The sequence below is a fragment of the Thunnus maccoyii genome, chromosome 22 (assembly GCF_910596095.1).
Source record: "Thunnus maccoyii chromosome 22, fThuMac1.1, whole genome shotgun sequence".
Lineage (NCBI taxonomy): Eukaryota > Metazoa > Chordata > Actinopteri > Scombriformes > Scombridae > Thunnus > Thunnus maccoyii.
The window spans coordinates 18,376,034-18,403,964 of record NC_056554.1 but is presented as its reverse complement, the minus strand read 5'-3'; the positions used below and the strand labels follow the sequence as shown (position 1 = coordinate 18,403,964).

The 27,931-nt window shown below is 41.3% G+C and overlaps 1 protein-coding gene and 1 long non-coding RNA gene across 6 annotated transcripts in view; one reads left to right on the top strand and one right to left on the bottom strand.

Moving 5' to 3' along the window:
* The first annotated feature begins 1,267 nt into the window (after positions 1 to 1,267).
* On the top strand, positions 1,268 to 27,201 carry LOC121890082 (solute carrier family 12 member 6-like). Of its 3 annotated transcripts, XM_042402348.1 has the most exons (28): positions 1,268 to 1,418; positions 4,819 to 4,962; positions 5,371 to 5,605; positions 9,552 to 9,646; positions 10,204 to 10,332; positions 12,056 to 12,202; positions 12,317 to 12,371; positions 15,825 to 15,955; positions 17,027 to 17,268; positions 17,352 to 17,476; positions 17,583 to 17,768; positions 17,945 to 18,109; positions 18,548 to 18,646; positions 18,993 to 19,050; positions 19,209 to 19,383; positions 20,034 to 20,152; positions 20,330 to 20,428; positions 20,529 to 20,648; positions 20,876 to 20,980; positions 22,393 to 22,561; positions 22,669 to 22,864; positions 22,958 to 23,127; positions 23,229 to 23,360; positions 23,455 to 23,562; positions 23,827 to 23,889; positions 25,763 to 25,998; positions 26,088 to 26,221; positions 27,028 to 27,201. In XM_042402348.1, the coding sequence occupies exons 3-28, from the start codon at positions 5,380 to 5,382 to the stop codon at positions 27,117 to 27,119; spliced, it is 3,576 nt and encodes a 1,191-aa protein (XP_042258282.1). In that variant the 5' UTR covers positions 1,268 to 1,418; positions 4,819 to 4,962; positions 5,371 to 5,379; the 3' UTR covers positions 27,120 to 27,201. The 3 variants fall into 3 exon arrangements, with proteins under 3 accessions (XP_042258282.1, XP_042258281.1, XP_042258283.1); XM_042402347.1 differs by having other exon boundaries at positions 4,819 to 5,605; XM_042402349.1 differs by lacking the exon at positions 23,827 to 23,889 and having other exon boundaries at positions 4,819 to 5,605.
* LOC121890084 overlaps positions 25,394 to 27,931 on the bottom strand; it is an 8,992-nt gene continuing 6,454 nt past the window's right edge. For 2 of the 3 annotated variants that reach the window (XR_006093678.1, XR_006093679.1), the window contains one exon: positions 27,115 to 27,202. This is a non-coding gene — a long non-coding RNA (uncharacterized LOC121890084). Of the gene's footprint in view, positions 25,600 to 27,114; positions 27,203 to 27,931 lie in introns of those variants that run through there. The other variant, XR_006093680.1, reaches the window with a different exon arrangement.

The window sequence follows — 27,931 nt, the reverse complement described above, 5'->3', positions numbered from 1 at the left end:
ACACCTTTAGTTTTTCCTTTAATTTGACGTCCACCTTTATGTTTCAATCTCCTCGTGGAGCTTTGAAGTGACAGGACGCCCCCCAAAAAACTGAAAGAAAAAACATTATTTATAGACTGCAATTTCAGGCCTCATCCTGGTTTTCTAGGACACACCTGTCTGAGATAATGTGCAATCTGGTGACTGCAAAATGGCCTTTTTTGTGATAAAATAGAAAAAGTACATTTTCTGCTGAATGTTGGCTTGTCCCCCTCCCCCCATCAGATGACATTATGTAAAGATAATGGCAAAAGATTTAAGGTTTAACACGTTTTGCTGATCCTGCAGCTTTTGTTCACTTGTTTTTTGTCCCCTACGAAACAGATTTATACCCTCATACAGTAGCTGTCTACTTGAAGGTGAACATTTTCCAAAGAGTCATCCATCTCCCTCTTGAACTAAACAACAAATAAAATCAAATCAAAGAGAGACGAGATCCAAATTCTAGGAAACAGTACATACAGCACTGAAAAGAATATTAAGATACAATATTCCTGTGGAGATTTTGCTGCTTTTATAATTTTTTAAATGGTCAGTATACAATGAAAGGGTGAATATATGGTTGAAATATTAAAAGTGGCTTGTACAAAGGCTAAAGGGTAAAGCTGACCCCCCTCAACTCTGGATCAATAGACACAGATCTACTTGCTCTGTTAGACATATATATTTGATTTGATTTATGGATGTTTCCCCTGAGCTCAAGTGTTTGTCATTGTTTTGCACATAAAAACAATAATAAAAAAAGAAAGGTTACAAGATGCGTTTTAATGGAATATAAAATGGATTTCTGGTGTAGCAAACTGCAGAGAAAGCTTTCAGATTAATAATTTATTTAATAATAATTTTTATGGAGAGGAAAACATCTTTATAAACTCATAAACCAGTGTCACTAAAGAGCCTACGAGAGGAAACACTAATAGCAAACTAAAAGGGACTCATACATTATTTATTCTGTATGCACACATTAACTTGTGACACTCCCTATTTTGTCCCATTAATCCATTTTAACTCAGTATTTCTATTCAAAATTGCATTTATGTCACTATTGTAACAATATTTGTATATTAAATTATTAAAATTATGAATGAATAAATAATTAAATTTAAAATAGCAGCACTAAAACGCTGTTTGGACCAAAATTGCGCAATAGTACCTATGGACTACATTTCCCATGTATCGTTGACTGTTGTGTTCGACACTACGCATGCGCAAACCGTTGTAGCGACGGCAAGGGAGATAGGACCTGCGAGTCGCTCGCGCATGTTTTCTGTTGGGTCGGTTGGACCAAAAAAAGTGCCGAGAAAACCCGGGAGAGAAGCCAAACGAAACAGAAAATAACCGTATGGTGGAAGCGTTCTTTTAACGGAAACTTGAGTCAGGTATGCGCTTTATTTGCCAATGTTTTGTCTTGGAGATTTTCTGCGGTCTTTTTGTCGCTGTCAGTGAGATAAGTTAGCCGGAGCTTGGCGGAGTTGACAGTTTATCAGCGGGCATGGCTAACGTTAGCTTTCGGCTTCACCCGACACAACCCGCCTGTACTTCTACCTTACAGCTACCGAAGTGATGGCTCAGTGCTCGGCCAGATGCCGCTCTTCATTAACACGCTCTTTAATTTAAACCAAATAGACAACTCCGGCGATAACAGGCTAATTACTCCGCCAGTTTATCTCAAAATCAACTGCGCGCCTCTGTGATTTTAGCCGGTTTGAAATGCGTTGAACTGCCCGCAGCTTCAGACAGATGCCGCATTCCTTTTGTCATGAAAAAGCCCTCTAAGGTTAAAACAACAACACCTGCTCGTTATCTTCTTAAAACGCCAGCTTTGTCTGTGTTATAATAGCGAGAGGCGTTTACTGACCGGTTCAAGCCAGAATTATTATGGCTAGCTTAATTGGCTTAAGATGGGAACTGGGCAAAGCATCAACTGGGCTTTCCTCTTGTTGCTGGTTGGGACTAATTACAGGATATTTATCTTAATTGGCTAATGTTTGTTTAGGTAAATCCTCGTCCGTGGGTCATATTGGTTACAGCTGCATTAATATGAACCCCATCGACAAAGGCTGACAGCTAGACAAGAGGACAGGACGTTATCTCTTAATTTTGAGTTAAAATCTCTTTATTAATAATTAAATTAACTATATTCTAGGTGTGACCTCCGCTGCTTAGGGCTGGGTCATATCCTTACTTCTCAGTATCAGTGACTTAATGTAGTATGACAGCCAAACAGGCAACGTATACATCCACTAACAGTTGATTTAGTGAAAGTAAAAGACTGAATTCAGAAAATTATACAACAAAAGTCAGCAATGCAGCCTTTAAGACCTGGAGAGAATGAAATACTTGACCAGCTGGGGCTCAGTAACACATCATAATATGCTGTTTATGCGTTATGAAATATGACAATTATACATTGTGATATCTGTGTAACCGAAGATGAAATCAATTCTGTAAGGTGCAAAAATAGGAGGCTGAAATACCAGAAAGCAGAACAAAACGCTCCACACTTCGATGTCACGTTGTAATATTGCGAAAAGCGGACAGAAAGTGGAAACTTGGGGTTTTATTGTCACCAAAAAACTGCTGCAAATTGTCTTCTGCAGAGAAGAAACCACAAATACTTTAGTAGAAGTGGAGTAAACTACCACAATGTTTTACTATTTTTGCCCCACATCGACCACAATAGAACAATGCAGCGTGGTTGTTAAATCGAAAGGATTGTTAAAAAAAAAAAAAAATCCCTCCCAACAATTCATTTAAGTGTAAACTGACAATGAAGTTACACCCTGTCGTATGTTACATTTGATTTCCTCCTCGCTCGAGCAAAAGGCATGCGGTTGAGTTGTACTGGAGACTCTTATTGTGACTGCCTGTTAGGTGTGAAAGTGTTTGTCTAGACCAATAACCTCTCTGGGGTGTTTCCCAACCTTTTTCGCACGATACATGCAGGGAGGGAGGCTCCTGCTTCCCCTTTCAGTCGGCAAAAAACGTAGCTGCAAGTTTGTGAAAATAAACTCACACCCTCCTCCCTTTTCCTCTCTCTCCCCTCTGCAGGGAGAATGAAAGACAAGTATCCTTTTTAGCGCTGTGCACCTTGCTTTCTCTTTCTCGTCCATCTCTGAACGTGGACAGACAAAGCGAGTGAAGCAAGCAGCCTTATAAAACAGGAAAACGTCCCAATGCCTCTGCATGCAGGGAGGGAGAGGAAAAAACAGCCAGCAGCTACTGGCACAACCGGTTGGAACCGCTCTCTCTCTCTCTGTCTCTCTCTCTCTCTCTCTCTCTCTCTCCTTTTATAATTAAATTATGAACTGAGCTAAAACAACAATTCAGCTATACCCACCTGTCTTGTAACGTCATGTCAAGACTTTGCACCTGCTTGGCACACGGGCCAACAGGGAGGTTAACACAGGTTACTGTTTTACACTTCCTTCATTTAGAGCCTGCATGCCGTTGTGGAAGGAGGATACTTCAGTCAGTCATTGATCTATTAGTTTTCCACAGTTAGTTTATCTTTGTAAGAGATACAACCCGACCGATACTGGCTGCCTGTAGTCGATAATGGCGTTTTTATACATGTATGTTTTATTCTGTAAAGATAAATTAGATGGTAGTAATTTAAAAATGTCAAAATATCAACAATAATTCTTTTTAAAGGATTTTAAAGGACATTGTACAGTTGAAAAATCAACTTTTCAGTGCAATCTGGTGAACAAACTTTGTAACACTATTTCTAAATGAACTCAAACTAGTTTCTGTCCCGCAGTTTCTTGTCACTTATCAGCTGCCATTTACACCAATACTGATATACCTGCGACACCTGCTAATATCGGCCAATTAATCGGCCTGATCGTTTATCTGTCGAGCTCTAAAGAGACATGAATGTGCAGTTAATGCAAGAAGGGAAGTAGGTGGAAACCATGAATATTTAGTCAAAGTACGGCCGCAACTAACGGTTATCTTCATTGTCGATTAATCTGTTGATTTGTTTTCTCAATGAATCGATTAGTTGTTGACAATTGACATTTGAGATGACATCCTCAAATGTCTTTGTCTCGACAAACAGTCCACAATGCAAAGATTTTCAGTTTACTGTCATAGAAGAACAACCAGAAACTATTCATTTGTGTTATATTATATTCATTTGAGAGGCTGGAACCAGACAATTTTAGCAAAGTGACAAAAACGATGAATCAATTAGCAAAATAGATTAAAAACTGATCAACTAATCGTTGCAGCTGTAGGTCAAAGCGTGATTGAGGATGAGTTGACACTCACTTTTGGTGAAATTAATGACGTAGAAAAGCATGTTGGGAGTGTGTGTTTTTTCTGATTTAGAAGCCATAGCGGCAGACTAGAGACTAACAATAAACCCTTTACCTAAAAACTGAGCCGCACTGCTTCCTCTTTCAGCTTTCTTCTATGCTTAAATTAATTTATGTCATGGCACTACAGAGAAAGCATTGTAAAACTGTTAAACTGATTTTCCTCACAAGTGAACGCATGACACAAACGCTGCTCAGTCGTTACCACGCCGAGCTACCGAAACATCCAAAAACATGACGTGGAGATCTGTTACAGACACGAATAATTGAAAATTACCTTTAATTTTCATTCTCTGAACATGTAGGTTTCTTACATTTTAAGGCATTCTGTCAATTTATTTAAAAACAATAGGCTGTTGTTGAAGTATAAACTAATTTTTGCTGTATTTTTTCTCTCATCTCCTCCCTTCCTCATCTTGTCCATGTCGTCTCCTGCTCTTGCTGTGACCACCGACAGGTTCTATCAGTAGAAAAACATATTTATCTCCAGTCTTAGTTATGTTTACTTGAAAAAGGAGCAGAGAGAAAGACCAGTTTACAAGCACAGAAACACCCATCTCAGACAAAAGTTGATGTTATAAGGCTGACTGGAGTGAAAGCAGTGAGAGAATTATCTTGATCTTTATAAGGATATTTATAGATTTTCTGCAACCTCTTGATCTTTTTCTGTGGTTACTTCATATCTGACTTAAAACTTGTGGTTCTTTCTATCACATGTAAAACCGCTTCATATCAAACATCTGGAACATTTTTAAACACACATGCACTCAGAGAGAGGCCTGTCGCAGAGTTTCTTTCACATGCCTGCTGGCAGACAACCGGTTCGCTTCAATGGAGAATTGCAGCTGCAAAAGAGCAAATTGTAGAGGCCGCCGTTACCTCAGCATCACCTGGGAGATAGCCTAGCTCAGGTTAGCACCGCCCCGCTAGCTAGTCTGTGACCCCCCATCCCTCTTCTCCCGCATCCCCACACGATACCCCCACTCCTTCCCTCCTCTACTTTTCCAAGAAAGTTGCCATGGCATCGGTACGGTTCACGGTGACGCCCACCAAGGCGGAGGACCTCCCGGGGCTGTCCGACACATCGCCTGACATCAGCTCCCGCTCCACTGCCCGCGTGCGCTTCGGCTCCAGAGAAAGCGTCAATCGAAGTGACCCCCTCAGCGAGGGGTCAGGAGGCCTGACGACCACCGCTACAGCAGGAGGAGGGGCCGACACGCCGGACTACAGCAACGTGGATCAAGGTGAGGTCCACACACACACACACACACACACACACACATAAATAGTGTGTTGTTACTGTAGTTACTGTGGCAAGATTTTTTATGTTTTAAAAATGGCTCATAAAGTGTGTTCACACTTTTTTTTATGGTGGACAAAAGCACTGCCAGGAGCGCTTCTTGTGTGGAGAAATTAAAACCAGATCTACTCTGCTTTAAAACCTGTTGCTCTGTTGTATCTAATCCCACTACTTAGATTGACACATACAGTGAACCCACAGTTTAATCCATATGTTTGAGACACGTAAGCCGGGCCACTCCTCCCTCGTGATTCATCGGCTGAGATACAAGCACGTTGTGAACCTGTGACCCCTCCTTAACTTTTGAAAGCCCTTCGGACAGAGCGGCAGCATCTGGATTCCCACTAACATCTGTGCAACAAACTGAGACGACAGATGGTGAAAAATGTCCCCTAAACAGCAGTGAGATTATGTTGAAGGATCTGGTTTCAGATCTGCTGGGTCTCCACCTGGCATAAAAATCAATATACGATTCCTTTTTTGGGGCTCATTTAAATAGCGACAATGATAAATATCAGTGAAAATGGGTTTAAAACATCTTTAATGGATGTGAGTTATTATATTTATGACACGATCGTAGAGATATCAACCCAGAAAATGATACATTTTAGGTTAATATAAGACAGGATGAGACCTATGATAAGCATCAGTGTAATAATTAGGTTGCTTCCTTATTTTATTGTATTTCCCCACCACTAGGCAACAAGCATCACCGTCCACGTCACTTAATTTGTGTTTCTTTTGTGTTTTTTAATACGTCCTGAAGGGATCATAGGGAAATAAACAGAAGTTCATCTACATTCTTGTGGATTTATAAAGGAAGGGAGTATCAAGGAGTGACCAGCTAATATGTGGCACACTGAGTTCTGACTCCACACTACAAATTCCCAGCAGCGAGCCGGTCAGATGTTCCCGTTGGCAAGAAAGATATTCAGGCTCACAAGGTTTCCGACATCTTCCAAAATATCGGTTTTATGGGAAGCAAAAAAAAAAAAAAAAAGTCTATTTTTAGGTTTATGCTCCTGCATGGCTCAAGTTTAACAATGTGTTCTTTAAATGTGTTTCATGACTTTCTGGGTCATTAAAGCTCTCCCAGTTGTTTTCTAGCTGAGAGTTAAAACGAGCAACAGTTCAATTTCACACAGCGAGAACAATAAGAGAGCGGTAGGCCTGTCGTGAGCACAGTGTAGGTTTCACTTCCCCCCACCTCTGTTATCTTCCCACCTACAGTTTTTTTTACTTAATAGAAGCTGGAAGCAGAAACCTTTTCATATGGATTCAGTTCATACGTCTAGTTCGACATTAGCAGGAAATCCTTCACGAGAGAGATGAAAACGGTTGTCATGCGGACATGTGCAGTAATTCACTTTCCAAAAAAGTGTTTTAAGAATAGCTGCGCTGATTCACAGGCTCAACAAGAGGGGGGATATAACTGTAACTGTATTAGCAACACTGATCCACTTAAGCAGTTGCATAGTAGTAAGGATGCCCCATGTTGGTTGTTAGTAAGCTTCCATAAATAGAAATCGAGCTGGTTAATCCGATTTGAGTTTCGATCAGGCTGAGAAACGTAGAAAGAGACTTCGTTGCCTCTCTTCTGTCCCGTCTGTCTATCACCCGCTCCAAAAAAAACAAAAAAAAAAAAAAAATCAGAAACAGCAGAGCAGCTGAAATAGAAAACCAGCATGCTGACAAGAAAAGTGCTGCTGTTTTTAAAGTTAATGAATCAAGATCTGGAAAGGCGATGAAGAGGAAAGGAGTCCGTCGGAGTGAAGCGGCGTTTTCAGAAAGGTCGAATGCTCTGTGATCCATTATTTTTGACACCAATAAAGTTTTCCTATGAATTTGATGTGCTTACAGCTTGTAGTCCACAGATACACACACACACACACACACACACATCTGGCTCTAGCTGCTTTCTGCTTCACTGGTTGGTCACAGACACACACAAAAATAAAAGGCATCATATTCAGGCGTGGTAACCTCAGGTGGAGGACTTCTCCTGAGGGACACACACACACACACACACACACACACACACACACACACACACACACAAATGTACAGCTGTGTGTTAAGTTGAGTGTGAACGCTGCGGTAGAGCAGCTGAGGTATTTACAGAGGACAGGACGAGACAGGATTCCTTTCTGCGGTAATAACTCACAAGGGATTGTTTTTAGTTTTTATGTTATGGTCATACATCATGTTTGCATCAATTGAGGGCTCCAAAAATGTTTATGATTATCAATTAATTGATAAACTCTAGTGTATAGAATGTCAGAAAACTGTGACCCAAGGTGACGTGTACAGAAGTCATGATTTGTTCGTCCAAACACAAAAATCAATTTACAATTGTAGAACACCAAGTAAACCAGAAAATATTGACATTTGAAAAGCTGGATCCAAAGAAATATTACTCTTTTTTTTTTTTCTTAAAACAATTAATCAATTTTCTGTCACGTGACTAATGAGTTAATCAACTAATCGTCCATGTAGAATCACCCAAATCACATACAACAGTTCTTGAGTAAATAACAGTAAAAGTGGGATTTGTGTGTTGAAGCTGTGTTGTGGAGCAGGTCAGTCTGGCTGAGCAGAGACAGTCCGAGCAGTCGGACTGTCGATGTTGTCACCCGTCTGACTCTCGACCGTCCTGATCAACAGGTTGGGTGTTGAACGTACGGGGGGGGGACGTTTGTATTTGTGTTTATCTCCGAGTTCGTCGACACGCACAAAAATGTGTGTGTACGCACTGATGTGTATCTGTATTTATCCAAAACACCTTTATTGTTTTTTTTTTGTTTTTTTTAAGTATGTATGTGTTGAAAAATGACGTAAAAGATCAGCCAAACTAAATTTAAAGAACAAATTAACAGGACAAAAAAACAAAACCTCATTAGCTCGTCAGTTAATCTTTTCCCACCTCTCTCGCTTCATTTAATATTAACCAGCAAGTTGTTTTCTTTGACTCAGTTTCACACTCGCTATCTTTTGGCCATGTGAAGGACTTGTGAACAGGTTGGGAAGTTACAACCCACCAGCCACATGCCAGCATTTCTTTTTACCCTGGCTATTGACTTTTTTTTTTTTTTTTTTTTTTCTTAGCGTGTAACCTGCTGATGTTTTTTCTGTTGTGTTTAAAAAATTGCCGGTTAGATCGCAAAAAGCTACAGATCCGGTTTTCAGCTAGAACACACGTTTTCTTGTCTAGACTATGACACATTTCATACAGAAAGCAACACAAAGTTCACAAAGGCAAGAGCAATACAGTTATAAAGACATAAAATACAAGCATACATATCATATAAAAGCAAGTAAACATACGCTTGCATACATGGATACAAGAAAAAAGAAAGAAGACTTGATTCCTGAATTGTAATTTTCACGATTATCACTCAAATTAAACAATAGAAAGATGGGAAACACTTAAGAAAAAGGGCGCAGCAATGCAACAATTTGCTTGAATGTGTTTTTAACGCACGACGCTCTTTGTTTCTGTCTTATTGGGTCTCGACTCGTGTGTCATGTGTGAGTTTCCTTGTGTTAAGTGTGACGCTGCTTATGGCCGTTTGCTGCCGTCAGTTTGAGCGGAGCAGGCAGGGAAGTGATGTTGCTGACTCAGATGCTGCTGATGCAGTGGTCTGTGCTGACTTAGGCGGAACTGAGCAGGCGACATGGTGGCCATTTCATCAAGCTGTGTGTGTGTGTGTGTGTGTGCGTGTGTGTGTGTGAGCTATGTTGACGATGATGAAAGTTGTCACCAGTGTGTCCTGTCATATTAAAGATGATTTCCTGCTGCGTCACTCTTTCCTTTTGTTCCTCTCTCTCTCTCTCTCTCTCTCCTTATTTCTGTCTTATCATCCCTTTTTTTTTTCTTCCACCTTTTCCAGGTGATGGAAACTCCAAAATCTCCAGTGTTTACATCAACAACACTCACGGGGTGGATGACGACGACTTCTACGACAGAAACTTGGCCTTATTTGAGGTTCGAAACACACAGTCGTTATCCAGTTCAAGCACATAACAATTTAGAAATGTTCCACAACAACCACGCTGGCTGCTTTCCTCGAATGTTCGCTCGTCTTTTATTATCATACGTGGATAAAAACAGAACCTCCAAATGGTGGCTGTTTATTTGCCAAACTGTCTGCTAAAATAGAGCCAAAAATAACCAGCGTTGGGCTGTTGTCGGCAGATAAGTTGGAAACTAGAAACCGCCTCGTCTTCTCTCTCCCACTCATTCGATAAACCTTTTTTTTTTCTCTCCTCAATTTCCTGCTCTTCTGCTTCATTCTTCTTAACTTTACCTCTTTCTGTCTTATCTGTTGCCCTCAACCATTACTCTTTCTCCCTTTGTGCTCTCCATCCCTCTCTCTCGTCAACCCCGTCTTTATCCTCCGGCTATCTCGTTCCTCACCTCTCCTTGTCTGTCTTCCTTCACCTTCTCGTCACCTCATCCTTCTCTCTGTCCGCTCTATTTTTACCCTTTGTCAATTTCCCCTCCCGCTTCTATCTCCACTCCCTTTCTTTTTCATCCCACAGGAGGAGATGGACACTCGGCCAAAAGTGTCCTCTCTGCTCAACCGCCTGGCAAATTACACCAACCTGACGCAGGGTGCCAAGGAACACGAGGAGGCCGAGAGCATCGGTGAGAAGAAGAAAACCAGCAAGGTATACCAAACTCTGTGTGCATTAATCACCTTTTTGACTTATAATAAACTATCCAGGGGACTTTGATGTGCAGAAAAAACACCCGGTGTCTATATCACAGTGTCTATATAATAGAATATTGATGATTCAACTCCTCAGAATTCATATTGATAAATGTAACTGTTCTCACACCAATCTTTAAATCACAGTCTCAGATCTCTGGAGGCAGCAAACGCTCCTCAAGCAGCCACTTTCTCAGAAATACAACAGAAGAACAACTTGTTTATGTGTTTACAGCGCAGCCAAACAAATTCACGTTGTTTTTAATAAAGAAGTCAGTCAATAAACAGCCTTTTTTCCCCCCATCATGCCGTGAGAGATTACAATCTGATGTCATGCTGCTGCACATGACACAAGTAGTTTCCCGCACAACAACAGGTCACGGTAGTTGTTGTGGAGGAGTTATGGAGGTATGCAACACGTCACATTCAGCTTCTTCATCTAACAGACTCCCTGCAGTATTTAAAACTGATGCGCTGTCAAAAAATTTTTTTTTTGAAAATGACCATGTCTTTTTAGATGCATTTTTGATGAACGAAGGCTGTTAGCGCTTATCTCAGTGACAAATTTATAGCGTCTCCTGTTATTGCTTCACACTAAAAGCCTCTCTTGTGTTTCACCGGTCGGATGCTTTTAATGATTTAATAGCATCAGTAGGAAATGTTGGATCAGCTCCGATACGACCGGAGGATTCTGAACAGTAAACAGTGAGTGTGATTGATTGAAATACAATTAAAAACAATAACGCTGGACTACATACATGCCTTGTTTCCTGTTAATCTCTCATGAGTGTGAAGGACTCCGCCACTAACAATGAAAACTACAATATTAAAGACGTAACTAAAGAATGCAAACACGTTTCAAATGGCTGTTACTGAGAAATGTCACAATTAGTTTAAGAAACGAGGCTCAATTCTATGAAAATCAGAAGGATTATAACTTTAATCTGAGTGCAGCAGTTGATTAAATGTACTGTAGGACCCACACACAGCACATACTGTACATGTATGATCTCTAATGTACTTTGTCTTGAGGTATAATGATCTCATACTAATACAGTCATAACCAAGATGGTGATTGTGCGTTTGATTGAGGCGTAACAGGTACGAAGTTGAGCTTGCCATGATAACAGTAAGATGTGTCCTTAAATGACTTTTATGTGGTTATTAGCGCACATGTTTCAGCTGTAAAGCTTCACTCATAAATAGAAACATAGTGTAAAAGTGTTCATCCATCTTTTTAACATAATGGTCATCGAGTCCTTGTCCGAGACTAATTATATCCTCCGTTGTTGCCCTCTTGACTCGGTGTCTGCGAGTGAAAGCGCAGTAGGATGTGACCCTGATCGGCGCTGCAGTCCTCGCTGATAAGGAGCCGGCTGAATTAGATAAGACTGTCTGTTGTGGTGGTTTGGAGTAATTTCCCATTTCCACCCTGTTCTGACTGCACTTTTTTGCAGGATCGGACACATTTGCCAAACAGACGGATTGGAGAGTCGAACCAAAACATTACTTAACGTCCCGTCTGGCAAAGCAGTGTGTTCAGTATAAGCATTAACATAAGTGTGGTGCATCGGGGAGGGGGGGGGTTTATCTGTTTATATAAAAAAGAAAAGGAGAACATCCATTATAACATGATGTACTATCTTGATTTTTTTTTTGTCCCCTCCGCCTACTGGTTCCAGTCGCCACAGATGGGGACGTTTATGGGCGTTTACCTGCCGTGCCTGCAGAACATCTTCGGTGTGATCTTGTTCCTGCGGTTGACGTGGGTGGTGGGAAGCGCCGGGGTGCTGCAGGGCCTCTGCATTGTCTTCATTTGCTGTTGCTGTGTGAGTATTTTGATGTATTTCTCACACACGGTTCTTTCAATATCGATGTAAAGCTGAGAAAATCTTAACTTTCCAAACTGGCTAAAATCTTTCTTTCTTTCTGTCTCCCCTCAGACGATGTTGACCGCGATATCGATGAGTGCAATCGCCACTAACGGAGTTGTACCAGGTATTTCTTCACCTCTCCTTCTCTCCTTTTCAGCCTTTCCATACACGTGGACTGAACGGTGTCAGTGTATCATGGTAATCTCTCTTACTCTAAAACACAAAGCTTACTGTAAAGTTTTGGCAATGTTGTCGTCCTTAATACGAGATGACATGATTACAGTTCATTTATAGCTGATTGATAGAAGACCATTAATCAATCATTTAGGAAAAAAAAGTAAAAATATTAAGTGCTTAATGGTTAAAGCTTGAAAATGCCAGGATTAAGGTGCTTTTCTTTGTGTTGTGTCGGCATAAAATTTGATATTTTCACATTTTTTGATTACTGATTGTAGCAAATAAAAGATCTTGTGCTGACATTTTTTATTTTTTTTACATTGTACAGACTAAATAATTACTAAGAATTTAAAAAAAAAGTAATAAAGTAGTAATTATTAATCTATTATAATCATTAATTGTAGAGCTAGAGCTAATAAATCCACCTGGCCAATATATAGGCAGATATTAGCTCATTGCCGATATATTGGTAGTGGCGTATACGGCTGCTATTTTTTGACATTTCGGCACAGAAATGTCAAAAAATGTGCGAGAGGTAATTTAGAAATAGTGTCACCAGTGGAGAACACTGACAAGTTTACTTTTCAGCTGTAAAATTTCTTGTTAAGTATATGACAATAAAGGTAAAAATGAATAGTAAGTGTTCAGAAACAGTTCATAGATACAATAACCAGAATGAATGCTTGTTTTTTTGTTAATCCAGTTAAATAAAATTAAGTTAAATTCTTTCCAGTCACAGTAAATTGATTCAAAAATCCTGTAAAACCAATACTAAGATAAAAAAAAACTATTTTTCCCAGAGTGCTGCACGTTGTCTCCGTGCGCCGTCACAGTCATAATTTATGATCACTCCCGTGTTATCTCATCAGACAGTAAGAGCTTGTCCTTTTGCATGCTGACATGCACAACATTTGTATCAGCAGCACGTTGTCTTATCTTGCGCTTTTACACAAATCGACCTCACGGCTCGTTAGCGACGACATGCAAATGTAGCCAACATTCATTTTGATGATAAGAAAGTTGTTAGCAACTTGTAAGCTTCAGTACGTGACTCATCACGCAGCTAATTGAAGCCTTTTTAAACAGTTTAACATTTTAAATTTACCCAGCCAGGTAACAACTGTAGATATTCATTTGAAACTTCCAGATTGTTTTTATCTTTGGTTTTATTCTTGTTTTTTTAGCTCCCTTCGAGCTTGGATAGTGTTAGTGATACAGTATATGTAGCCGTTATGTTTTTCTAACGAGTGTTATTTCTGTTTGTCCTGTCTCTCCCTCTGTCTACCTCTCCCTCTCTGTCTGTACACACATTAAAAAAAAAAACAACAAAAAAACCCAGGATATTTATCCGCCATCGACTTTACCTGTCACTGAAACGCCTTTTTAGACAAATATCCAAAAATGTCAAAGTAGTGTGATATTTCCACTAGCATGTGACATTTCGATAATTGAATGTAGACTGAAAACCCTTCGGTAACATAGCGAATTAATGTCTAACATGTCTTGTTTGGCATCCGACATTTCATTCCATGCTCTCTCTCTCTCTCTCTTTTTCTCAGCTTCGAGCGCTCATGCTTTCTCACCATCTACTGTAGTCTCAGATGGTAGTTAATACTGTATGTATGTATTTCACTTGTGGTTAATGGAGAGATGTTATCAAAAGTGTTTGGCTTCTCAAATACTGCTGATTGTTTTTACTAACAACAAAGATTGAAGCTGTTTTGTCGTTAATCTTTGGAGTTCAATGAGATGTCTGCAGACACTGTTTTTGGGACCTTTTGTGGGAGTCAGGGTGGGGGGGCGATCATTCAGTCTATCTATTAAATATGTTCTTGTGCTTCAGGAAGCTCAAACCTACAATATCATATTCATATATCTGTTTTGGAAACTGCTGATTTTTGTCAGATGTACAAGGAAAATACAGTATTTTGGAAACCAAACGCTGAATTCTGAGCTTACAGTCAGTTGTGAATTTTTGTAGATGCTCTTACTGTATGATTTTCCCATATAATCTGTTTTATAACTGGTTCAAATTGTATCAGCAAATTATTCTCACTGTTTGCTTGAGCTCACTTGGAGTACCAGATGGGAAGGTTCAACACAATTAGGCCCGAAGTATCTTACCATTGTGGATATTAAAAGGTATCACGTACATTTTTCAGGTTTATATTTATATTCTGGGGCTCTACTGGAATATTTTTGTATGGTTTCCAGTTAAAAAAAAACTCCTTATTTATCTTGTACTGTCCCTTTATGCAGCCCCCTCAGTTCAGCCTCTGTCTGAAACAGGCTGTTTTAGCTCCTGTCTCTTTAAGGCCCGCCCCTCTGTTCTGATTGGTACATGTTCAAGCCCAAATTCGATCTGAAATATGTGAGCCGACAATGCTAACAACCCGTGGAATAACAACCTTAGCGACAAAGGTTACAGAATGGACGCCATTTGTGAGCGTGCGTGTACAATCTGATGTCATTATGAGGAGTTACAAGGAGCATAACACGTCCCCTGTAATACCGAAACAATACTGTATTTGATACCTTACTTTGAGGAGTATAAACTTTTAAATTTCAAGGACAGTCTTAAAACAATATTCAAATGCCCATATGAACATCGAAACAGCTCTTGGTTGCTGTAATCATTCCTCCTGTCCATACTGGCCCTGAAGAGATCCTTTCCTCTGTCTGAAAAATGCATCCTAACGTTCAGCGGAGGCTTATAAGACTTCAGTAGTCTGAGTAGTCAGACAATTGGAGTGGATATTTTCTAAAGTTGGAGTCCTTTTATTACTAAATTCCACGCTTGAGTTACTTTTCCTCCGCTGCAGCTCAACAAGGAAACACTGTGAAAAGGTGTACGCCAGCTTTCAGTACATGAAAGTATACTGATACTCCAGGAGTTGTAGTAAACCCTAACACTTCAAGTACTTCAAGTGAGGCAAAAAACAGTCGTTAAGAGTTATATGCAGATACGATTTGACCAAAGGTCTGCTCTGTTTTCTTTCTCCAATGTGTCACGTAGAACATCATGCTTATTTCTACAAGCATAGGATGACTTCTCACATCAGCTGTCCTCTTTTCTCTCTGTTTTCCTCCTAACATCATAATGTTACTAACCATCCATCCCTCTCTCTCTTTCTCTCTCTCTCTCTCCTTATGTCCCACCTCCTCTCTCTCTCTCTCTCTCTCTCTTCATCTTTACCTGTATGACCCTCCTCTTCCTCTTTCTCCCTCCGGTCTTTACAATCTTCCTTTTTTCCCCATTTTTCATACTTTTCTGTCTCTCTGTCCATTTCCACTTCTTCCAACCTTGATGTACAACCTGCCCTGCTCTCTCTCTCCATCTCTCTCCCTCTCCCTCTTCCTCCCTCTCTCTTCCTCGCTCTCTCTCTTCCTCCCTCTCCAGCGGGAGGCTCTTACTTCATGATCAGTCGCTCTCTGGGTCCAGAGTTTGGGGGGGCGGTGGGCCTCTGTTTCTACCTGGGCACCACCTTCGCCGGAGCCATGTACATCCTGGGAGCCATCGAGATCCTCCTGGTGGGTTTTGGCTTCCTCATCATCATCATCATTGTCATCATCATCGCTATGTTCATCATTTAGCTTTCACCAACATGACGTCTGTTATCCAAATCCTGATATATCTCATTCCTGTAGATCCTTTAGACCTCCATTGTTGTCCAAAAACTAGCTTGTTGTGCTACATATCACAACTTCTTGACTTTGTACTGAATTAGTTTGAGAAATGTGCAGTTTAGCCTGAATGCTGTTATCAGGAGCTGTTTCTTAATGTGACCACAATCTTTCTGGTGAAGGAACATGTCACCCAGTGCAGCGGTGTGGCTTATTGAGGTGTTTTTTTTAATAGTTTTTGAACAACGGAGGTCTACAGCACAGAGGAATATGATATATCATGTCCTTGTAAGTAGGATGAATTCAGTGTTGATGAGATTTGTTGACTCAACTGTTTATTGGTTCACTTATGGCTTTTCTGAAGTAATGAAAGGGTTTTTCTTTGCTTTCTTTGTCTTATTAATGAGATTATAGAGACTTCTTGTCAACATATCATCACTATTTTGCTTTGGGCTGGGAGTGAGCGATATGGATCAAATACTCTATCAGTAATTATATATTATAATATACAGTACCAGGAAGGTTTGTCCAAACTTTTGACTGGTACTGTATGTTGTGATATGGTAAATTTTTTCTAGAAAATCAATTGAGAAACTGTTTATGGGTAAAATAAATAAATGGGAATCCCTGTTTTTGGCTAATCTGACATATTAAGTCAAGATACATTGATTCAAAAATCATGTCCTGTTCATTGCCCACAAACATCTAATACAACCAGATATATTAAAGGGATTATTACCACAGTATAAACAGCAAACTTTTCATTGCTCCACCCTAATCTGCACCATTATCAACCCCATTATTAGCAGTTCCTTGTAGCTTCAAGCACCTAAAAAAAATATCGGCACAATTATGCATCTTGTATTTGCACTTTTTAATGAGATTATATAATTTATGCATTTCAGCATGTCTGTCCGCCCCTCGTGAGGTCTTTTCCTCATCTCTGTTGCGTTCTGTCTCGCTCTCGTCTCCCTCCAGATGTACATAGCGCCTGACGCAGCCATCTTTAAAGCCAAGGGGCTTGAAGGTGAAGGGGCGGCCCTGTTGAACAACATGCGCGTCTACGGCTCCATCTGTCTCCTCCTGATGTGCTTGCTGGTCTTTGTGGGCGTGAAGTACGTCAACAAACTGGCCTCCATCTTCTTGGCCTGCGTCATCGTCTCCATCATTTCCATCTACATCGGAGCGCTGGTGTCCGCCTTCAAACCGCCAAATTTCCCGTAAGTGTCATAATCACTTCTAAAAAGTCAACCGGCCCTCTAATCCTCGCCGTTTTGACCGACCAATGGGCCTCTGTCCGCAGGGTGTGCATGCTAGGAAACAGAACTATCAACGGACACGATCTCATGGACCACAATTGTGCGAAAACCATCCTGCTGTCTATCAAAGAGCCAGTGGAGAGAGACAACAACTTCACGTTTACCAGCGGTGGGTGCAAGAGTTCGATTATTGATATTTGTTAACAACACCGACAGAGACGCTCGCTCTCACCGATCTTGATTTTTTTTTTTCACACCATCATTCCTTTCAATAGAAAACGTCACAGTGGGCCCGACCCTCGACCCCGGCCATGTCGCCGTTGTCGTGGAGAAGACCACGTATATCTGGAGCCAGTTTTGCCAGAGCGCAGAACTCAATGCCTCCTGTGACGACTACTTCATGAACAACAATTTCACAAAAATCGAAGGAATCCCCGGTCTGGCCAGTGGGATCATTTCAGGTAATGTGTATGTGTGTGTGTTTCAAAGGGTGTATATCTAGAGCTGAAACAATTAGTCGATTAATTGATTGGTTGATAGACAGAATAAATAATTGACTACATTAGTGATATATTCAGTTCATACGGACTACAGAATAATACTCCGTCTAACCAGCACGTATTAAATCTTCTCACAGAGAACTTGTGGAGCTCCTACCTCAGCAAAGGGGACGTGGTGGAGAAAGCGTCCCTGAGCTCCTCTCACGCCGCACACCCGGCGTCCACTCAGCAGCCTTACGTGTTCGCTGACATCACCACCTCCTTCACACTGCTGGTGGGCATCTTCTTCCCCTCTGTCACAGGTACTGTGTTTTTTTTCTTCTTGCGATTCCTCAAATGTTAAAAGGTAGAAATAGAAACAGAAGAAATATAAACATAATTTTTGCAACCACTGACAGGAAGAGCACAGTGGGTGTGATATTGATTCTTCCTGCTCTTTCACGATCTCTTGTTCTGTCAGGCATCTATTTATGGATTTCACTCGATCTATGAATTGAATATTTAATAAAATTGCCTTGTTTTATTTTCATATTTTTAACTTTTAAACAGTTAAATCTTTACATCTCTTACATAGTTAATTTAAAATCGAACTAAAACTGCTTAACCTCTAAAAAGCATTTGAATTTGGCGTTTTTATATCGCAAGATGTCACCTGACAGCAGCATCAGCAATGATTAATAATGATATATAATCTCCTCTTACTTGTGTTTGAACTGTGACGGTTTTCTTCTTTTCCGCAGGAATCATGGCCGGTTCTAACCGGTCGGGGGATCTGAAAGACGCCCAGCGCTCCATCCCCATCGGAACCATCCTCGCCATCCTCACCACCTCCATTGTTTGTATCCTTTCTGTTGTTTCGAGTGGCGGACGCTCGTCATTCAAAAAAAAACAACTCAAAGCAACCGTTCACACATTTCGTCCCGCTGGGTATAACAATTACAACACAAGTAGCTTTTCTCTTTTATTATTATGGAAATAATCTGTTTCCCTTTTTTCACGACATAGATTATGTTTTTATGTTGCTGTAGAGTTTAATGACTGTCACTTCAGCTAAATCGAGTGCTTGTTTTATTGTTCGCAGCGTGAAGATGATAATGAATTTCATATTCAAAAAAAGGCACTCGGGATACATTTGTTTTGATATGATTTGACTGCTCGGTGTTTTCCTGAGTGCTGTCCGTCCAGACTTGTCCAGTGTTGTTTTGTTCGGAGCCTGCATCGACGGCGTCGTCCTCAGAGACAAGTCAGTTTATCTTTTCTTCTATCTGTCTATGCGTTTAAGTGTCTGATGTCCTTTTAATGAGTGAGAGATTGAGACATTTCTACATGTGAAAAACAGTTGTAATATTTCTATCTGCTGCTATGAAAAAGAACTTAATACACATCTTCTTCCTCCTGCAGGTTTGGAGACTCAGTTAAAGGGAATCTGGTGGTGGGGATTCTGGCTTGGCCCACTCCCTGGGTCATAGTGGTCGGCTCTTTCTTCTCAACATGTGGCGCTGGCCTCCAGTCGCTGACCGGTGCTCCCCGACTCCTGCAGGCCATCGCCAAGGACAACATCATCCCCTTCCTCCGGGTTAGAGCCCCAGCTTCTAATTTTGATTAAAGCCAAAATTAAAATAATAACGTGCGTTTCGTTCTACCTGGAGTGTGATCCATGTATCCTGTAGTTTATCCTAAAGTAGCTCAGTAGCATTTGTTTGCTGCGCTCAAGCCATCACAAAGTTTGGGTTAAAATAAATACTGTTTTAGTAATGGGGTGAATTACCATATTGGCCTTAATATAAGACAATATTTTTTTGTGGAAATGAGTTTTGAAGAAGTGGGGGTCCTATTATATTGAGGACTTGACATTTAAATATTCACAACAGATGTATGGAGAGAATCACAGCAACAGAAGGGCTTAGTTAGCGCATTAACCTCCTGGAGTTTCTGAAGGCAGACATGTTTTCGTAACATGTTTTGCTGAAGTAAATTCCTGACTTATGTGGTAACTTATCATGTCATTACGTTTTTTGACATTTATGATTACCCAGAACTAAAAGCCATTAAGATGATTGTGTTGGAGCGAGCTAGAGAGAAATAACCTCAAACTGAAACTATCTGGACAGACAAGCACATACTGTATTATTATGTTAAGAGTAAACCTGTAACTCATTTTTAGTATGATTTACATGGCGCACCTGCACAAGTTTTACATTCTTTCATGTATATATGTCCCGCTAGGTGTTTGGGCACGGGAAAGCTAACGGGGAGCCGACCTGGGCCCTGCTGCTGACGGCCCTGATAGCCGAGCTGGGGATTCTCATCGCCTCTCTGGACCTGGTGGCTCCCATCCTGACAATGTGAGACACAGGCTGTGTGTGTGTGTGTGTGTGTGTGTGTGTGTGTGTGTGTGTGTGTGTGTGTGTGTGTGTGTGTGTGTGTGTGTGTGTGTACAAAGGATATCTCGCGCCCAGCTGTCTCACTCTTGTGTTACCAATATATATTTTTTTAACTCTACATTGTGTCTCTTTGTTTAGGTTCTTCTTGATGTGTTATCTGTTTGTGAACCTGGCCTGTGCCCTTCAGACCCTCCTGAGGACGCCTAATTGGAGGCCTCGCTTCTCCTACTACCACTGGTACCACACACACACACACACACACACACTGACACATTCACACACACACACACACATAAACACACACTGATCTCTGCCTCCGGTGCTTGTCTCTGTCTAGGACCTTGTCATTTTTGGGGATGACCATCTGCCTGGCGCTCATGTTCATCTCCTCTTGGTACTACGCAATCGTTGCTATGGTGATAGCAGGCATGATCTACAAGTACATAGAGTACCACGGGTATGTTGCCATGGAGATGTATTCCCCTGACATGATTGTACATGTACGGCATGGTCAAGTTGTGTGTGTGTGTGTGAACTATTATTGCATTAATATGTCTGTTTCCAGTATGAATCACCTGTTTTTGTGGGTGTGTGTCAGGAGAGAATATATCACAGTATTTACCTTTATGTCCTTATATATTCTATATATGTCTGTGTGTGTGTGTGTGTGTGTGTTTGTGTCAGAGCCGAGAAAGAGTGGGGGGATGGGATCCGCGGTCTCTCGCTCAGTGCTGCCCGTTATGCCCTCCTGAGGTTAGAGGAGGGACCACCTCACACCAAAAACTGGAGGTACTGACCTGCTTTGTTCATGTTTTCATATCACTCATTCATTCGCTTTTACACATAATTTATCATAACACTGTGTAGGTTTCCATGATAAACCTCAACATACATACCATTCATGAAATAGAACTGCTTTACATCACCAGAAACACCTTTTTATACTGCCAGTGGGCCTTGAGTGATTGTAATTGGATTTTTTTTAAAAATGAGTAATTTCTAAATGTATTTAAGAACACAGTGAAGATCCAGTCACGTAAACCAGAGGCTCCAAACCCACAGACAGCAGACCAGAACAGAGCCACTGAACATATGTCACTGGGTCACCAGTAACTGATATGAATCAGACAAAAAAGCTGAGTAATAATTATTAAACCTTATAGGCCTGTTTTTGTGGTAATGACCTTGTTGCTTTTTCCTCATCACTTCCTGTTACACCCCCTAACAACAATACACTGATTTTAAACAAAAATGACATAAACCTGCATTTATTGATGTTTTTTTTTCCACTTGTGAGCAGTGCAACAAGCTGTACACACAAAATTGACATATTATCACCTTAATAGTTGCTCATTTACACATTGACCAGCTGCCATTCAGAGCCAGTTTATCAGAGTTTTATCACTAAAAATAGCTGAGTTGTTGAGCTGGAAATGACACCAGTAAGAGTGGATTTTAAAGGGGACATAACATGCTTTTTGTGATTTTTCTATTATTTTTATACTGTTATGATGTCGGTTGTCTGTTAAACATAGTCAAAGTTCCAAAACCTGAGGTGAACTTATGTAAAAATGCTCCCTGAAAGACAAAAGCCAGGACTTCGGTTTGCAAAGTTACCTCTACTTCCCCATCGAACTCACGTCACATTGTTCACCCACAATCGGCCGTCCGTCCTGTAGCCTTTTCTTGCTAACGGGTTGTTTGCATCGTCCACTCGGATATTTCGGATCAGATCCGGGCTCGAACATGAACAGATGTATTTGAAAAGTTGATATTTGAGTAAAGAACAGGAAAAAGAAGTGAAATCCGAGGAGAGGGTCTCAAAGAGAGAGGAGCTAAATCAACCTGTTTTAGACAGAGGCTACAAGTGACCTCTGTAACATTACATATCTCTTATAGGAGACTTTTTTGGGGAAAGAAAATTTCCATTTAGTAGTTTAAAGATTTACTGTATAATAAAACACTATAGGAGTGTAACAGTACATGTTTTCTGCTGTATTTTGTATTGTATGACAGATCACAACTGTGCTGTCTGGGGTCACGTACTGTATTATTGATAGTCTTCATCACGTATACAGGAAGATGTTTATAGATTGTGTGGGAAAACCTTTTCATGGCAAAAGTTCCACTGTTATTGATTTTTTTTTTTTATATCTATTAACACACAAACCTACTCCTCTCCTTTCCTTTTTCCTCTCCAGGCCACAGCTGTTGGTCTTACTAAAACTGGATGAAGACGCCCACGTCAAGTCTCCTCGCCTGCTGACGTTCGCCAGCCAGCTGAAGGCGGGAAAGGGCCTGACCATCGTTGGCACCGTTGTCTCCGGCAACTTCCTGCAAAGCTACGGAGAGGCTCTCGCTGCTGAACAGGTGGGGGATGTTTGTGTATATATTGACATGGAAAAGTCTGTTTCATTTAAAGTTTTGTTCATCTTTCAGGTGACAGAAAGTTAAACTGTTTCTCAAATGTACCTCAGACTCTGAAGCACCTGATGGATAAGGAGCGCGTGAAAGGCTTCTGTCAGTGCATCGTGGCGCAGAAGCCGCGCGAAGGTATCAGCCACATGATCCAGTCCAGCGGTCTGGGAGGAATGAAACCCAACACCGTGGTGATGGGCTGGCCTCACGCCTGGAGGCAGAGCGAGGACCCGCAGTCCTGGAAGACCTTCATCAGTGAGTCGAAGAGGATGGATAAAACAATCCCATGATTTTTCAGATTTTGCGTCACGGTCAGCAGGCTAACGGCGCCCCCTCTCTTCCTTCCAGACACAGTGCGGGTGACCACAGCAGCCCACCTGGCCCTTCTGGTGCCCAAAAACATCTCTCTGTTCCCTAGCAACAGCGAGCCGTGCACAGAGGGCTACATCGACGTCTGGTGGATCGTCCACGACGGCGGGATGCTGATGCTGCTGCCCTTCCTGCTGCGTCAACACAAGGTAGGAGAGTGTGTTTAAAAGTCTTTTAAGCTCCTGTTTCCCTTTTTTAAGAGTACTGCAGTGTCACTAACTGCCGCATTTGACTGTTTTCTTCTTCTCAGGTGTGGCGCAAGTGCGGGATGCGGATCTTCACAGTGGCCCAGATGGAGGATAATTCAATCCAGATGAAGAAAGATCTGGCAACCTTCCTCTATCACCTACGCATCGAGGCTGAAGTGGAAGTAGTTGAGATGGTACGCTGGGGGGGAGTTTTATTTATATTATTAAGACGATCTTTCGAGAATCTTGTCTGTTCTTCTCTGAACGCGTCTTTCTCCGCCCCTCAAGCACGACAGCGATATCAGCGCGTACACCTATGAAAGGACCCTGATGATGGAGCAGCGGTCTCAGATGCTCAGACAGATGCGACTGTCTAAGTCAGACCGAGACAGAGAGGTGAGTTTACGTCAGACTAAAAGATTACAGTGCATGTTTGCAGCAACGTAAAAGAGTGTGGGCACATATATTAAGGGGTCACTGAATTATCTCCACCTGTAGTTTTAAACAAACTCAAATGCCGTCCTGGCAGTGGATCCCGAGTCGATTTTAAACGACTCGTCAGCAGTGTCATGAGTCATTATTATCATGAACAGCAGTTGTAATGTCAGCCATAACGCACTCGTCTGATCTGTCTGTGAATGTCGTGCATCATTTTATCAGGGAAATCCTGGTAGCAGCAGCAGTGAAAGTAGGCCAGAGGCAGGTGGAGCTACAAGGTCTCAGGTGAGGTCAGAGGTTATGGTCAGATTTAAGTTCATGAGTTGGTTCAAATATAAATGATGACAGTTAAAAGACACAGAAGGTTACAGATATTTGTACAGTTTCACCTGTTGATTAAAAGAGTTTGTGACTATGTATTTATTTATTTTCTTGTTGATTGTTTAGAAAAGCTCATTTTCTATCTTGTATAATGTTTAAATGTTGTTCGTTGTCTCAGATTAAATTGCTACGATAATATGTGAAATGTAATTTAAAGTCAGTTACATTTCACATATTGTTTTGGGCAAATATAAAGCAAACATTTTGCACAATCAAGCTCTTTCTACTCGCATGTGTACGAGAGGGAACAAGAGAAAGTTTGTGCACACTTACACACATGAACGTGGGATTTTAAAATCAAAGTTACACCTTTTTTATGTGCGAGTTAAGAAGAGAGAGGCGCCCTGTGGAAAAGTAGGGAAAGGTGCATAAAATTTGCTGAATTCACACTATCGCATGCTTTGATGTTTGTTGTGGTGAAGATCAGTCTTTAGCCGGAGGATTTAAGGTTTATCCGGAGCGAGTTGAACCAAGTCTGAATCATTAACTCAACTGAGAAATGACGGATCAGAAGCTTCCCAGTTTTGAACAAAGTGAAGAAAATCTGCTCTTAAAAGGGTCCATGAACATCGACTTTGGGATCATTATTTTCTTCCATGTTTTCCACATAAAACAGACTGTTAGAGTTGGTTTTTTATGTAGCAAGAAACCTCACAGGAAAAGGAAAATAAAACAAAAATGCTGAATATTTAGGACATGAGGAAAGATACAATACACCGAGGACACGAGGTAACAACGCAGCACTAAAACAACAGCATCTCCCGTTCGGCTTTAATATTAACCTTATGAAATGTAAATCTCCTTTTGCCACTGGTTTCCTTAGAGGGTACGCTGGAGTTTTGATGATGTAAGTTTACTGGTTTCACAGCAAGTAGTAAAGCAGCAGCTGTGTCAAGTAGAGCAGATTAGTCATAGTTAATAATCCTGGACATAAAGTTAAAGCAAAGAGGTTTTCTTGATAAATCAGTGAAGACCTCTGAGCTTCCACATGTACGAATGAATCCTTCAGGAAAAGACAAAATAAATCTACCAAATATAAGACCAGTATCATGAATTATTAGTGATCAGATTAGCATAATGAGAAGGGAGAAGTGTTGTTGACCAAAGCAATGAGTCCCTACTGATACTAGAGGATGCTTTTATGTAGCTGATCATGATCTTTGAGCTTCCTGGTGAAGGAGGCAAACAAAAAAAGATCATAAAAGTGTCAGATCTCACATTTATGACACTCAAACTGAGTATTTAATCGATGAAAATCAGTACTATTTCATCTGAAGGATTCAATTAATATAGTATTATTAATATTAATATATATTAATAGTTTTTGAGTTGTCCAGTAAAAGTTAATACATGGTGACCTGAGTCAAAACTGCCTCTTTCTCCAAATTTAATACATTTTTCAGACGCCTTTTGACTCAGGTCTCGCTGTGTGTTCAGGAAACTCAGCACTAACGCCGCCGTCGTGTCCCCTGTAGTCTCCCTGCAGCGCTTCGGCTAGAGTAGATGCAGCCGTTTTTGTTGTTGTTTTGTGTTAGTAAGTCAGGTGACCGTGTGTTGTCTGTAGGTGTATCTTTCCCCCAGGTACAGCCGCGCCGGAGCCCACACCTCAAACACCTGCAAAGGAAACACAGACAGACAGGTACAATGAGATAGAGAGTCGGGGAAGGGAGAGAAGCAGTGTAGAAGAGAGAGGCATCGAAATAGAGTAGAAAGAAGTTAAAATAGCGTTGAGATGAGAAGGAACATGTATATGTGTGTGTGTGTGCTACTGAATCAGGCTCAGCTAGTGAAGGACCGGAACTCCATGCTGCGCCTGACGAGCATCGGCTCGGACGACGACGACGACACGGACGGCGGAGAGCGGGACAGGGTGGCGAGCAGCGGCGCCGGCAGCTCCGAGCACCACCGCCGCGTTCAGATGACCTGGACCAAAGAGAAGACCTCGCAGTACCGGGCCACGCACTCCGGCTGCTCCACACCCGAAGGCTTCAGAGACATGCTCAGCATCAGGCCGTGAGTGGGAATAAAATTAATCACACGGAGGGGGGGAAGATATCTCACAGCAAACAGACAGGTTGTTAAACATAACTTTCTTCCTGCAGGGACCACTCCAACGTCAGGCGGATGCACACCGCTGTCAAGCTTAATGAGGTCATTGTCAACAAATCCCATGATGCCCGGGTGGTCCTGCTCAACATGCCGGGACCCCCCAGGAACACAGAAGGAGACGAGAACTGTATCCTTCACACTGCAGGGTTGCACATCATCTATCTTCATCAGTCATAAAATGTTGTTTCTCTTAAAGAAGTAGTTTGACAATTTGGGAAATATGTTTATTTGCTTTTATGATTTTGCTAGGAGACCGTTAGCTTAGCATAAACACTGGAAATGGGGGGAAACAGCCTGAAAAGGTAACAAAATCGGCCTACCAGCACTTTTAAAGCTCACTAATTAACACGTCATATTTCGTTTGTTTAATCTGTACAAAAGTGGAGGTGTAAAATGACAAGTTGTGGTTTTACGAGGTGTTACATGCTTGACTATTAGCTCCATATTTAGTGCTCAGACATGAGTAGTGGTATTTTCATCTATCTCTCTTCGCTTCACAGTTCATAGATTTTTGTTGAAACAAGTACTGTAACATTGCAGATCACTTCTACAAGTACAGTAAATAGAAGAAATTAGCCTCACTGAAATGATCCCATTTGCAGAAGATAAAACTCAATAATTAATGCAGAGGCTTCTTGATGATGTGATGTTTTTAAAAATGCATTTAAAGCATCTGAACTTCTGGAGGATCAGGTCACTCGATGACGTCTAGAGTTTTCAGTAAATTCACTTTTAAATAAGTTTTTATCTCTGTTGAGACTACTGTTGTATATTGGGAATTGCTACTTTCAACTGGTTTTTAATACACTTCAAGTTGTCTGTATGTTATGTTTTAAAGGATAGGTCCAGTCTTAAAACAACAGTCAGGTGCCCATATGAACAGTGAGACAGATTTTTCTTGCACACATTTTCATTCCTTGACTTGTCGCCCAGACATGGAGTTCCTTGAGGTTCTAACAGAAGGATTGGAGCGAGTCCTGTTGGTCAGAGGTGGAGGAAGTGAAGTCATCACCATCTACTCCTGATTGGACAAATGGAGGAAGCCAGCTTTTTAAAGAAAGCAGCCAATCACGCAGAGGGGGGGGAGAGATGGTGGGGCCTGTGAGCTCTGGGGGGTGGGGAGGAGTGGGCGTGGGCCCAATAGAGAGAGAGAAAGAGAGAGAGAGACAGTCATTGGCTGCAGCGTCAGTCGTCATGCCCAAACACGCCCCACACGCCCTTTTCCTTTCATCTCTACACTTTTCTGTCATGACAGGGGTTTCCGTTCTACTTATGTCGAGCTACAGAAATGCCAACTCAATTCCATGAATGAGCAAAAAAAAATGAGTGATTAATTGTGTTTGTGTGTGTGTGTGTGTGTGTGTTTGTTTGTATGAAAGTCGTCCACCTGAAGGAACTTGGGGGTTTGTTGGAGAAGGGACCAGCGTTGTGTTAACGAGCGAGTGCGTTTGGGCGGTGGACCACTGGATGAGAAAATTAAAAATCAAAAAAATCAAACGTAGAGCGCAAGAAGCTGTGAAGCGTCCCAGAACAGAGCAGTCGTTCCACTGACGAGACTCAGGGTTGCTTTTTGTACATAATGTATTTTGGAAGCGGATATGAGTGTTCTGAGTGTCGCCTGAATGTCTGAATCGAGTGTTTTTTTTTTTTTGTTGAGTTTTCTTTTTTTTTTTTTTCCCTCTTGAAGACAATTAATTTTATTCCAATCCTACATAAAAACTGGAAAAGTAACACGGAAGTAAAGAAAGTTTTAAACTTGTTTCGTGGTACATTTAAAGGAACAGTGTGTAGCGTTTAGTGACATCTAGTGGTGAAGCTGCAGATTACAACCTGCCGC